Source organism: Chrysemys picta, chromosome 4, assembly GCF_011386835.1.
Source record: "Chrysemys picta bellii isolate R12L10 chromosome 4, ASM1138683v2, whole genome shotgun sequence".
Lineage (NCBI taxonomy): Eukaryota > Metazoa > Chordata > Testudines > Emydidae > Chrysemys > Chrysemys picta.
Genome location: NC_088794.1, coordinates 87,597,278 through 87,610,576, shown reverse-complemented (window position 1 = coordinate 87,610,576; position 13,299 = coordinate 87,597,278). Strand labels below are relative to the sequence as shown.

At 44.8% G+C, this 13,299-nt stretch overlaps 1 protein-coding gene across 9 annotated transcripts in view; it reads left to right on the top strand.

Moving 5' to 3' along the window:
• ACTN1 (actinin alpha 1) overlaps positions 1 to 13,299 on the top strand; it is a 139,652-nt gene that overhangs the window by 105,717 nt on the left and 20,636 nt on the right. For 4 of the 9 annotated variants that reach the window (XR_010600614.1, XM_005305913.5, XM_005305914.5 and 1 more), the window contains exons 8-12: positions 553 to 638; positions 7,789 to 7,881; positions 9,417 to 9,647; positions 10,506 to 10,653; positions 12,285 to 12,435. Coding sequence is in view for 7 of the 9 variants with exons in the window: in XM_005305913.5 (XP_005305970.1) it covers positions 553 to 638; positions 7,789 to 7,881; positions 9,417 to 9,647; positions 10,506 to 10,653; positions 12,285 to 12,435 (709 nt within the window). In the remaining 2 variants the exon portion in view is untranslated. Of the gene's footprint in view, positions 1 to 552; positions 639 to 2,275; positions 2,362 to 4,561; positions 4,649 to 7,788; positions 7,882 to 9,416; positions 9,648 to 10,505; positions 10,654 to 12,284; positions 12,436 to 13,299 lie in introns of those variants that run through there. The other 5 variants (XR_010600615.1, XM_008172537.4, XM_005305915.5 and 2 more) reach the window with 3 other exon arrangements.

The window sequence follows — 13,299 nt, the reverse complement described above, 5'->3', positions numbered from 1 at the left end:
AACAAATGTGTGTACCCCTGCAGTGTAAATACTGATGGCCTGATCTTCAGAGGTGTGAGGTCCCACTGACAGCAATGGGACTTGGAGCACTTGGCACCTTTGGAAAATCAGGCCATCCATATGTTGGGGTGGTATGAGGGGCAGGAAAAAACTCACCTCAAGAACTTTTAGGGGATGTAGGAGTTGAATTATGCTAAAACTATAAACACAACAACAGCCTATTAGTGCTCTGCTGGGTTCGTCCCACTGATTCAACTGACAGCTCTGCCTTGGCTGGATCCTTCTAGAGAGGGATGAAATGTTCCAACACAAAATGTACTGCAATCCCATTAGGTTTGCCAGAGGCTAGATTACACCTCCTCTTGGGAGTTTTGTTGGTGAGGAAAGGGTTGCTGGGGAGGGTCAGGGAGTCCTGCGCAAAGAGTGTGCAGAGTAGGACTTTCCTGTGATATGTACGTGCCCCACACCAGGTGTCCTGGACCATTCTGGCTCTCCTCCCTTGCTCTTCTCCCATCAGTCGATATGCTCTTAACTTCAGGTTTTTTTTGACAGACATTGTTGGAACAGCCCGCCCTGACGAGAAAGCCATCATGACCTATGTTTCTAGCTTCTACCACGCCTTCTCAGGAGCCCAGAAGGTATCGCAGGATTCCAAGCTCCCTCCACACAGCGCACCTGGTCCTGTTGCTAATGTCCAAACCTTTTCTTTCTCTCTCTCCTCTCTAGCTACGGGCATCTTTATATTATTTTTGGTAGAGTTGGCTGTTGGTTCAAAGTGGTGTCCCAAACATAATATTTTGGGGGGCAGGGATTGGGAGAGCATATCCCTACAGTCAGTGTACAGTAAAGCTACAGGGCTGCCGAGTGCGCATTAATCCTGTGGTACTGGGAGCTCTGCCATCAAGATTCCCTCTCAACTAGCTGAGCACCAGCTCCTGTCATACCAGTAGGACTAGAATTGGAAATCAAACCTAAATCTTTAACACACTGTTGGGATGTGTAGGCCACCAAGGTAGGCCACCAAGCTTGCTCAGACACTACAGCATACCATTATCTGAGTTTATTTCTGATGATCCACTTTTTTGCGAGGGTGGGGAATTTTGGTTGGGCAGGAGGCTTCAGAAAGAGCACACATTCACTCGCCCTTATACACATTCACTACACCTGAGCTACAGGGTCTGTAAGGCCTTGTGTACACTACAGGGGAAATTCGATCTAAGCTTAGATCTACTTACCGCCGGGTCCACACTACACGATGTTGATGGGAGATGCTCTCCCGTCGACTCCTCCAATTCTTCTCAATCCAGTGGAGTACAGGAGTCAACAGGAGAGCGATCTGCAGTCAATTTAGCGGGTCTTCACTAGACCTGGTAAATCAACCACTGTTGCAAGCCTTAATTCTTCCTGATTCTCTTCACTTACTCCTTAGGCATCTGTGGAAGTATTTCTTCGACTAACTGAGCCACTGGAGGGATCACCCCAAATACGAAGCTACCACTCCTGGCAGAGTTCAGCATAACACCTATTCCTTTTACACAGTGAACTCAGCCCAGATTCAGCTCGGGTTTAAAGAGTTTATCTGACAAACCCTCTGGTGCTGTGGTTCTTGAAATAGAGGGGATCACATATTGCATCTGAGACACCTGCTTTTCCCTTTCTTTCCTCCCTTGTGTGTGGAGGTTGGACAGGTGTGTCCTCGCTGTATTTTGCCAAGCAATTGCCTGCTGGTGTGTAGTTACTTAAAGAAAATATTGCTAAGTGAGACCTGATAAATCTCCCTCAAAAATCAAACACACTGTAACTGCTTCAGTGCCATAGGATTATGCAGTGCACACTGAAGCAGAGTGGGAAATACTCTGTAAGAAGGCAGAAATACTCTGATCTCTGCAATGGCCCGGCCACTTAAGACTCACAAGCCTTTCAAGAGCAGACTCTTAAAATGCTAAAGCAATACATAAATTTTATTCATTCTCATGGCTGGGTCAGGCCCACTGACTGTGGGGCTGTGAAAATATGTAATTTGGAGGTTGACTAGGAACAAGAACTGGATGCTGGGAGGAGAAAGGGGTGGTACCACTTTGATCCACAGAGCCAACCCTGCTGGTCACTTTCTGATCCGAATTCCCAGCTCTCCGCATGGAAATCTATTTGGCCTGTCCTGCAATGCATGATGGGAAGTTTTCTCCCCCTCTCTCACACCACCCATGACTGTTTATTTTATTCTATGTTCTGCTTCTTACTTTATCCTTTCAACCTCTTTTCCTTCTTTGCACAGATATTATAGGCCCGCTAAGGCCGGATGAGAAGGCCATTATGACCTATGTTTCATGTTACTACCACGCCTTCTCAGGTGCGCAGAAGGTGAGACATTACTCCTAACAAAACCCTCCCTTTTCTCTTCCCTGCCCCCCCAACAGTTAAGTCTGAGAAACATCCCAAACCTTTGGTCCATGAGCATAGAGGCAGGGAATTCCATGCACTGAGCAGTCTAACCACATATATAGCTGTTCTGGGACGTATGATCTTTAACCTGGCTGAAGAAGTAATATGAGGAAACTATGGATTCAGAAATTGTTCTTTAAACATACTTCAGCTCTTTCCTTTATGCCTCTCTCTGCATCCACTCCCATGTGGTGGACACAAGATTCCTGTCCAGGGTGGGCACAACCCCACTGACCAAGCTAACAGGAAGAAATTGACCTTTGGACTCCATCAATCCTGACTGGATGATGTGTATCTCAAAGCAACAAGCTTAATTTCCACCTTGTCAAGCATAGTCTTGTTCTGAAAGCTGATTAAGATGGGACTGTTGAGGGTCTCATTTTGCAGCTGCCAGATTCCCTCCCTACTGAGCTCGCACTGGGTCAGTGGCCTCTTCCTGGGCAAATTTCCAATGATGTGTGAACTACCTAAGAGGAAGTAGCCCATAATTTCCTACCCCTAGACAGTGCTCCTGCTGCGAGTTTCATCCCTAATCAGTCTCTGTTGAACCACCTGAACTTCCCCTCTCTTACCCATGTCTCCTCTCCTGGCTCGTCTCCCTTTTGTTCTTTCCTTCCCACTCATTCACCTCCCTTCACCAAACCATCTGTTTCTTCCTCCTTCTGTCCGCTTCTTTATCTTCTGCAATATTTTCTTTAGTTCTTTCTCTGCTTTTATTCCAAGCCCCTTTGCCTGGCACTGGGCCTACCCCCAAAGGAACTGATTAGCGAGCTCCGAGATCCCTGCCTCCTACCAAGCAACAGTTTTCTAAAATGCCAATTTTCTAGTAGTGCTTTTTATAGGAGGAAAGCTCAGTGTACTGTTAAGTGTAGGTGTGCAGTCTCCTCCTCCCCTCCCCCTCCAAGCTCAAGGGGATTCAGACCAGGGGCTTTGGAAATATGGTCCAAAGCTTGAGACTTAGACCCATCTCTTAATTAACATGTTATAAACAGGGACACAAATTTCCCTTCTTTCTCACAACTGCTTTCTATAAAGGATGCACAGTCCACATTTTTCCCAAGGGAGAGCCATGCTGGCAGCATACTAAGCACCTCAGGGCTACATGTAATTTATATAAATCAGTGCTGATGGTAGCCAGCATCAGTTTTTATACCAAGATGCTACACACAGGTTGCAGGTTCCACATGTAAAGAGCTAGTTTGAACCATAAGATTTTTTTTTTTTTATCAAGCTGGAACATTGCATGCTGGGACCTGCTCTGTTTTATGCAAAATAGGTGCAGCTCTGGTTCCTAGTAAATTGCAAATGTGATACTCCATTTGGACAGTGCTGAAGTAGGTTCACCTACTTGACATATATGGGTTTGGTGGCGGCTTTGCCATGAGGATCCTGGCTAGTAAATTATTTGAAACTCTTCACAGCAGGCTACGTGGAATACAAGCCAGCTGATGCTTTCCCATAAAGACCATTCTCCCAGAGCCCATGCCAGACTAACCACCAGCCCCAGTCTTTTCCTGTTGCCCCACACACAGTTCTTCAGTTTAGGTTGATGGCAAAGCTCAAATGTGGGTAGAAGGTGAAAGAACTGGATAGTTTCTGGTGGTGTTAAAGGTGCTGCCCCTCAATCCTATGTTCTTCTCTTCTCCCATCCCACTCCATCCTTTGAAAATATTTGCAGCAGCTCCTGTGCCCATTTTAGCAATTAGTACTGGTGCCAGGGCTTCTATCGATACTTGTAAACAGAAACCTTGTCTACTGCCACAATGTCTGAACCAAGTAACTGGAGTAAGAATCAGAGAATTTGCTTCTTCGCTATTAAGGTTTGAATCCCATGTAGTCCAACTGGTGTATAGGGAGGATTAAGAAAATTGATTAAATTGTCAATTTGCTAGGAACTTAACTATGACTGGAGGATAGGGTGTTGCTCCTTTTTGAAGCTCTCTCAGGGCAAGTCCTACATTTTCCAGCTGTTGAGTGACAAATTTAAAATCCCGGGCTAATACAGAGTGATTACTGAGCATGACTCTCACTAGGTCAAGGAGCACGGAGTGTTTTTAAGCACTGCTGTCTCTTACTTTATTAGGTGACTTACTGTGATGTCGCTCCATTTTTCATTCAGATTTCTCATTACTGCTACCAGCCCTGAAGGGGAGGTCACATGATCAGCTTTCCGCTTCTTTCATTCCCTTATACTGAGTCTTTAAAGGTACAGGGGCCCCAGCCTGACATGACATTTATGTGGATGGCTGCTTTTCCTTTAAATGATTTATATATAAAAATGTGTGTGTATACTTGCTTTGGTTTGTTTGCTTATTTTCTAACTGCTTCTAACTTTCACAACACTAAACTGCATGGGTGTTTAACTACTGGTTGGGTTTAATATGTTTTAATATATTGTAAAACTTGACTTCTGCAGTGAAATTTTCTGAATAACTTCTTGCTATTTTATAAAGTGTTTGTTTGGTATGCAGTGTTCTGGGGTGCTCTTGGGATCATGTGTTAGTCATAGACAGGTGGCCACATCACAGAAACCATTAGGGTCCTAGATCGCTTTATTGACATTCTCAGCAGGGAGACCGAGGGTCGAATGGGCCATGGAGACCACTCCCCTTTCATCCCTAGAGAGGTAGCTCCTCAAGGCCAGGATTGAGACACATGGACAAGATAAAGTGGGCAAAGCTTATGGTGCCACTGCCTGTGTTGTATCTCTTCTGTGGCTAGAATCTTTGGGACTGTCAGTCCAGAACCTTTCAGGAGCAGCAGATTGTCCATAAACATTCCTTTAATAAAGGAACATGTGGTGAGCCGTCTAGACATTACGTAAATTATATCTACATTCCACTCCTTTCCTTAAACATTCTGCTGCTGCCCCTTTCCTGGGAGCGTTGTTGGGATTACAAATGGAGATCACATGGAACATTCTGTTGTCTAACCCTAATCACAGCAGGTCAGCACAACATATTGCCTGCAACTCTAGTAGTTGTAGCACCTTGTCTACTGTAATGCGCCTACTGTTACTTGTAGTAACAGGATGATTTAGTGAGAAATCCAGTGTAGGCAGGGCCACAGAGAAACAGGGGTTGGTGTAGGGGAGAGAGAGACTGACTTCCAAACAAGCTAAACATCGGCAATTGGGGATTTTTGTGTTTGGACACCCAAAATGTGGGGGGACTGGAGGAAATCTGCCATCAAACACATGTAAATATACCTCTTTAAAATGGAATCTCTACTGCTTAGTTGGCTGCTGCCACAGCCACATGTGAATAACAGGGTTGGAAAATTAACCAAAAAAAAAAAAAAAATCCCCACCACCCTGGCTCTGGGTCCTATAAAGTTTGAGGTGACGTCTCTCTCCCTCAAGTCACATTGGATGTAGGGACACGGGGTATGTCTTTTTGAGATATCACTTGATATCCTCTCTGTAAAGTCCACCTGGATGGCAAAAATGAGCCTTTGGTACCAGCCAAGAGGAAGTTAAAATCAAAACAAGAGAATGCTTTCTGACATTTTAAACTGTCCTGAGCACTTTTCATTATATTTTTTACCGAAATGGCTCTTTCCCCTTTAAAGACCATTTCTACATGTTCTTATTAATGTAGCTAATATTTGTATACCCGCTAGCTGGCCTAGTTTAGCTATGGGAGAGATGACTGAACACTGAGCCTCTTCCCAACGACTAAGATCACCAGTTCCTTTGGGACTGTGCGACTTGTACGTCATTTTGGAGCTTATGATTTTTATTGCTATTCTTGCTACCTCACATCAGCCGCAATAACGAGAGGATTTTTCTCCAATGACATCAGAGGCTGAATAAACAAATATTAAATTCCTTTTAAAAATAGATGTATGTTTAAATGTGCCAGTTATGAGCTCATTAAATGATGGGCTGTTTACTGCTCCAGAATCACACGCACACAACCACTTTTGGTGTCAGTTCCACTTACAGATCTAGAGCACCCTGTAACTTACAGAATGTGAAAGCTGTAGAGACACCATGTGCACTCACTCCTTGCATTGCTCAACAACAGTCTCCTGTTGGCCACCGGTGAGTGATGTAACGAGTTGGGATTGACTTCCTCTATAGGAAATCCTATCCCAGCTTCCTCAGCCACCTGGAGATACCCACATTGTGGAGGTAGGATGGTGATAGTATCTTTAGGGCTTCGGTGAGAAGAGGCGATAAGTATGATGATGATGGCCTCTAGTGCACTGCTATCTGGGCCAGAAAGAAAATGGCCCTTCAAGTTGTCTGCACAGCAGATGTTGTTCCAAGGACTCTGTCCACCTCTGGAGAAGGATCTAACTCTCCTTCGTGGTCACAGGAGCTGTGCAGATACATGGGCAAGTAATGCCCCAAGAACAAGCCTCTTATATATTTCAAGTGTTAAGCACGTGCTCTTGCTAATAATGTGGCACTCCAGGGCAGACTGTTCAGACCTTAGTTTGCAGCTGGGATTTCCATTCCTTGATCCAAGTTTCAATATGTCCAGTCTCCCTGCAGAAAGCCACTGTAATGATGATACACCATTGCTCAAGAGACTTGATTTGGGGAAGGAGGCAGAGAGATTACGAAACAAATCCCAGTTAGATGGAAGGAGAGTCTCACTCTCAGCTGGAAATCCAGATAAATGTAGGTCTGAATAGCTGGTGGGGAAGGAAGGAAAGGTTTCTCCATCCATCAGATACTTCTATGCCTTGAGATGGAATTGCACGTAAAGGATATCAAAGACTGTATATTGTAGGGCAGGCTAGAAGATAGCTCAATTGTTAGATAGATTTTGAGGGTAAGGAAAGAACAACCTTAAGTATTTTCTTAGAAATTAGGTAAAGACTCACCCAGAGTCCAGTGTCTGGATCAAATACAAATAAACAGCACTTTCTTAAGGTTAAAAGCATTTAAGGAAGATTCCCCCAGTTTGACACTTGCCATAGTAGTGCCCAGGCATCATAGATCAAATATTGGAGTTGTGACTTTGAGCGTCTGCTTGTGGGGTGGAGAGGATGTCTCAGGCCGCTTATATGAATAATTTCAGAAAAGACCCAGAACTCTGATTGTCCCAGAGCAGACAGGCCTAGACTGCTGCATCAGTTGAGCATGGAGGCTGAATCCACTTGAATGCATTGCAGAGAGATGGTTTACTGGGGGGGAAAAAATCAGTTATGGTAGAAAGTCAAATAAAAAACTAAGTTTCCTGGACATGCTTTCGGACCAGAGATGGGCTGCTAGAGCCAGTGATGGGAGACTTTACCCTTCCCACAGGTACGTAGCAGGAGGCTAAACCACAAGTTTTGGATGATGGTGTTTTGACACTTTTTCCTCTTCCTGTTTTGTCTCCTGTTTGACAGGCGGAGACAGCAGCCAATCGTATCTGCAAGGTGTTGGCAGTCAATCAGGAGAATGAACAGCTCATGGAAGACTATGAAAAGCTGGCCAGTGACGTAAGTATCCATGTTGCTGTCAATTCCTGGGCAGTGTTGTGTGTATTACATGTATTACTGTAGAGCCTTGGTCCTGGACCAGGACACCATTGTGCTAGGCTCTGTACAAACACAGCACTGTGTTTTTAAACCTACAGCCAGATCTCTAGTACTGTAGAATATATACCATCCCATGTTTCCTTAGAAAGTGTTTTCTTCCAATAGGTAAATATGAAAGACTCTGAACTATGTCAGGTGTCAAGTGTAATATACTTTAAAATGGTGGCCATCCGGAGTGGAACAGCCTTCGGAGTCTCAATTTTATTGAAAGAAATCATTGTATTACTAAAACTAAAGAGAAAAAAAGTCATTTTAAGAAAAGATATGCAATATTGTACAACTTTATTGTGTAGTGTCCTTCATGCGTTAAGAGTTAAGTAAATCATAATGGGGAAGAGAAGTTAAAGGTGTAGGCAAGGAAGAAAATAAGCATTCACTAACATTTGGAAAGCGTCTATATAGGCTAGAAACTGAAGACTGTTCCAGATAGCAGGAGCTGCAGGGGAGAAGGCTCACACAAAGACAGTTATGAGACTGCAGAAATGACCATAGGAGGCCTGTGGTAGACAAGTAGAAGAAGCAAATGGGAGAGCAAAGGGATAAGGTCCATAAGCAGGGTTGGAGGAAGACAATAAATAACTGAGTACAAAGAGGACAGTTGTAAAATTGATCCTGAAATGAACTGGGAGCCACCACAGTTGTTTTGGGATGGATGTGATGAGATCCCACTGCATTGTAGGAAAGCATGTGGCAGCTTTCTGCTCCACCCAGAGCTGCCCATTGTTTTATTTCCCTGCTGGCTGCCTAGCAGCTGTTTGCTTTGGAAGACTGTTCTCAGGGCTGTGCTGACTTCAAAGAAGCTTGAGTGGAAAAATGAAAATGGAGGCAGTAACTTCGTTTCTACAGCATAGACCCTTCTGTGTCAGAGAGGGCAAATCAGTTACAACAGTGTAGCCCCAACGGAGCTAAAACACTGACAGGCTTGCAGTATTTTTGAACCAAGCAACTGCCCTGTTAAGGTCTAGCATGATCTGAGAACAGAATTTGGTCTTGATTCTGCAGAACTGAACTATGAATTAACCACATCAAGGCATTCTGTGCTATAATCATGTGTAGGGTGCCCAGATAGCAAGTATGAAAAATCAGGACAGTGTGTGGGGGGTAATAGGCGCCTATATAAGAGAGCCCCAAATATCGGGACTGTCCCTATAAAATCGGGACATTTGGTCACCCTAATCGTGTGCCTCTGCATGGTAGTCTGTACAGGGTAAATACCATAAGACCATACTTTTACAAAGTGGTTGACAGCCTTTTCTTAAACCAATTCCTTGCCTTTGGCAGAACCCTGCTGGCAACACCCAGTTTCAAACATAAAGTGGACATCCCTACTAAGTTCTGAGGACACAAGTAGTTTTAACAAAACCTAAACTTGGGGCTTAATTTGTAATGATTTTGCAGCTATTCTGACTCCTCCCTCTCGTCCTTGCTGTTTTCAGTTGCTGGAATGGATCCGCCGCACCATTCCCTGGCTGGAGAATCGGGCGCCCGAGAACACCATGCAAGCCATGCAGCAGAAACTGGAGGACTTCCGGGACTACCGTCGCCTGCACAAGCCCCCCAAGGTCCAGGAGAAGTGCCAACTTGAAATCAATTTCAATACCTTGCAGACCAAGCTGCGGCTCAGCAACAGGCCGGCATTCATGCCTTCAGAGGGGAAAATGGTCTCGGTGAGTGTGATGTGCTAAAAGCACAAGGCATCCGTCTACCCTTCCAAATCAAGCTTACTACTTTAGGCCATATTATTTGTATTACCAAAGCGCCTAGGAGCCCTAGTCATGGATGAGGACCCCATTGTGCAAATACAGAAGAAAAAGATGGTCCCTGCCCCAGAGAGTTTACAGTTCTTGAGTAGAAGATGAGATAGACAGGCATGAGAGAAGTGTGGCCATGCCACCCTCATTTTCAATAGGAACCACTGGTCTCTGAATGCAGGACTCCATCCTGATCAAAGCAGTTAGATCAGGATGGGATATTTGCTCCCTGGGACCTGTTGTCCTCACACAGACTATTCCTGCACATTAAGGTGGGAGTGGTGGTCCAGTCTCTGCTTCTCTGCGTACAAATTAAGTCCGGCCTTCAGGCTCCTGGCTAGCGGACAGTGAAATCTGTGATTGGGTGAACACTGGGTCCATCTGCTTTTGAGGCCACAAACTACTTTTTTATTGACCTCTTGAAGGAAGGAGTGATCAGAGGTTTTTTTGTATTAGGAGGCATGTGACTGCCTCTCATGACATTTCACTGCATTCATAGATAACGTGCTATGAGTGGAAGTGCTTCACAGTGTGTCTCTTTTGGGTTCCGTGGTTCTGACCTACTAAATGCACTCCATCTGGTCAGATCATCAGCCTGCTGCAAATTTTCATCTCATGACCATGGAGCCAAAATACAGCCTCCTGTTGCTACAGAGTGATTAGAAGCCTATGGCCCGCTTGGATGAATGCTCAAAGCATGATGCTGAAGAACATTCCCAATCTTCTGAACTAATTCCTTCCTCACATGCTGCTGTACCTTTTACATCACTGCAGGACATAAACAATGCATGGGGAGGCCTAGAGCAGGCTGAGAAAGGCTATGAGGAATGGCTGTTGAATGAGATCCGAAGGCTAGAGAGGCTGGACCACCTGGCTGAGAAGTTCCGGCAGAAAGCTTCCATTCACGAGTCCTGGACAGATGGTAATGCTAATCCTAATGCTTCCTTCTGAAAGCATTTTGCTTCTGAAAACATGCCATTGCCTATCTGAAGATAGAGCCCTGGGTGTCACGGGAGTGATTGTATTGGTCTTTCACATCTAGATTAGAGCTGAGCAAATAATTGGTTCAGTAGTCAAACTGATAATTTTTTGGTTAGCTTTGAATTGAAACTGAATGTATTCTTTTTTTTTCAGGGGGGGGGGAGAAGGGGAGGGAAAAAACAGAGAAATGTTAATTTAAATCAAACAAAATACTTTGAATGTCGATCCAAAGGGGCAGTTTCTAAACAAAATGTTGATTTGGATTGACATTTCATTTTGAAAGTGTCACTTTGAAAAGAAAAGTTGAAACAAAATGTTGAAATGTTTCTAAAATATTTTTTTTCAGCTGAAGGTATTTGTTGAATTCAGCCTGAATTTGTGAATGGTTTTGGTGGCCTGAAAAATGCGTTTTCAGCTAATTTACTATTTGCCAATAATAATTAATAATTAATAAATAAATCATATGGCTCTAATCTATACTAAAGTGGATAGGTCCAAGACTGTAGGAGAGTGCTGCATGTGGAAATGTAGATCAATTGGCAGAGCTGGAAGGAGGTGCTTATTGCAGCTGGCAAAGCTGTTGCTTGGCTCACACCAGTTGTGTGTGTGTTTGTGTGTGTGTGTGACTTTCATGAGCACCAACTCCACTCACATTTTTAAAGAGAATACTAACATTCAAATTATTTTTTGAGAAGAGATTCAGGTCTAGGAAAATAATAACATAATGAAGTAGCACCTAAGGACTATATTCAGGGCCCCATTGAATTAAGTCTTCTACAAACAAATAATATAGTCAGAATGGCCACCATATAGTGCATGAGTGTCAATACATCTCTATCTTCTGAGCTGGAAAACTACTGGTTGGCCTGTGGCAAATATATGCTTTTGGTGTTATGCCTGAAATATATATAAAACCTGCTTCATTACCCTTCCAGAACCTCTCTGGCAGTGTGGTTACGACTATGTTCCATAAAATATATTCTCTAACTAAAATATATTAGTGTGGCCACATTCTGATTATGTAGCCATCTCCCCCTTGTGGCCACATAGACTCATACACTTTAAGGTCAGAAGGGACCATTGCGATCTTCAATCTAGTCTGACCTCCTGCACAACGCAGGCCACAGAATCTCACCCAGCCACTCCTGTAACAAACCCCTGACCTATGTCTGAGCTATTGAAGTCCTTAACTTGTGGTTTAAAGACTTCAAGGTGCAGAGACTCCTTCAGCAAGTGACCCGTGCCCCACGCTGCAGAGGAAGGCCGAAAAACCCCCAGGGCCTCTTCCAAGCTAGAGACGTGAATCTGGGTCCTAGTGTGACTGACAGCACTTGGTTGAGCAGCGCTGTTGGCAGTTCACACTTGATACTTACAATCCAAGAGACTCGTCTGAGACTGAAAAGTGTGAATCTCCAAATTGGCCTGTCTTGATTGCAGGAGTGTTCAAAGGGTTACATTTGGAGTAGTGGTGGGTCCACCATTGGAGTGTAAGCTAGTTGGCCTGAGCATGGGCATGAAGAATCCATGCCCATTTATTGGTTTCATTCTCCTGTCCTTTGGCTCCCTCTGTAGGTAAGGAGGTAATGCTGCAGCAGAAGGATTATGAAACTGCTACCTTGTCAGAGATCAAGGCCCTGCTGAAGAAACATGAGGCCTTCGAAAGCGACCTAGCTGCTCACCAGGACCGTGTGGAGCAGATTGCTGCTATTGCACAAGAACTCAAGTACGGCTACTGCCTGCTGCATTTGCCTTTCTAGGAGCTAGAATGGGGACCTTGAAGGCTAATCGGCTTTGCTGTCCTGCCCAGCACAATCATAAAACAATCCCTGTTAAGATTTAGAGTGCAGGAATGTAGGAAAATCCCAATGACACTGTCCTCTGATCAGGGGGCAGGAGGGGTTGAAATACGAGAGAGGCATAGGTTAGGAAACGCTCTCTGTGGGGAAGATTAGTAGTGGTAAGATCGGAGCATATGCTTGATTCTGAAAGGGGGTTCCCACCCTCTTCCACCTCAGTGTGCTGCCATTAACTCTTCCCTAAAGAGCCTGGTCCTCTTCCTGCTCCTGCTGGATTTCAGAACATTTGCTGTTGCGCTATTGCAGTTTTTCAGGATGAGGAATAGCTTTTTGGTGGTGGTCGTTGTTGTTTCTGTTCTCTTCTTGCTAGCTTAGAAAGGGCAACCAGGAAGCTACCCTATAATCCTTTTCCCTCCCTCTCATATATCAAGCCCTGCTTCGTCTGCCAGGGAGTAGAGATGGACCCATCAATCACAGATTTGTATGAGATGATTTGTATGATTTCAAGCAGGTGCCATTGTTAGGTCCCTGGGGCCTATGCAGGTGAATAAGGCTCCACACTTCCAGGAGTCCTGCACCATATGCCTGGCCTGGCAGCTAGAGCATGGTCTACACTCCTGACTGACTCCAGGGCCAGTGGGTCCCAGCACAGACTGAATTCTCTGACTGCCTTCCCTGGCTCCTGCTTGGAATGCTGCACTTCAGCTCTACTTCCTGGAGGGGGTGATGCAGGGGTCACAAGGGAAGTGGAGCCTCATCAGTCGGGGAAGCTGGGGTGTGTGGTGGCCACA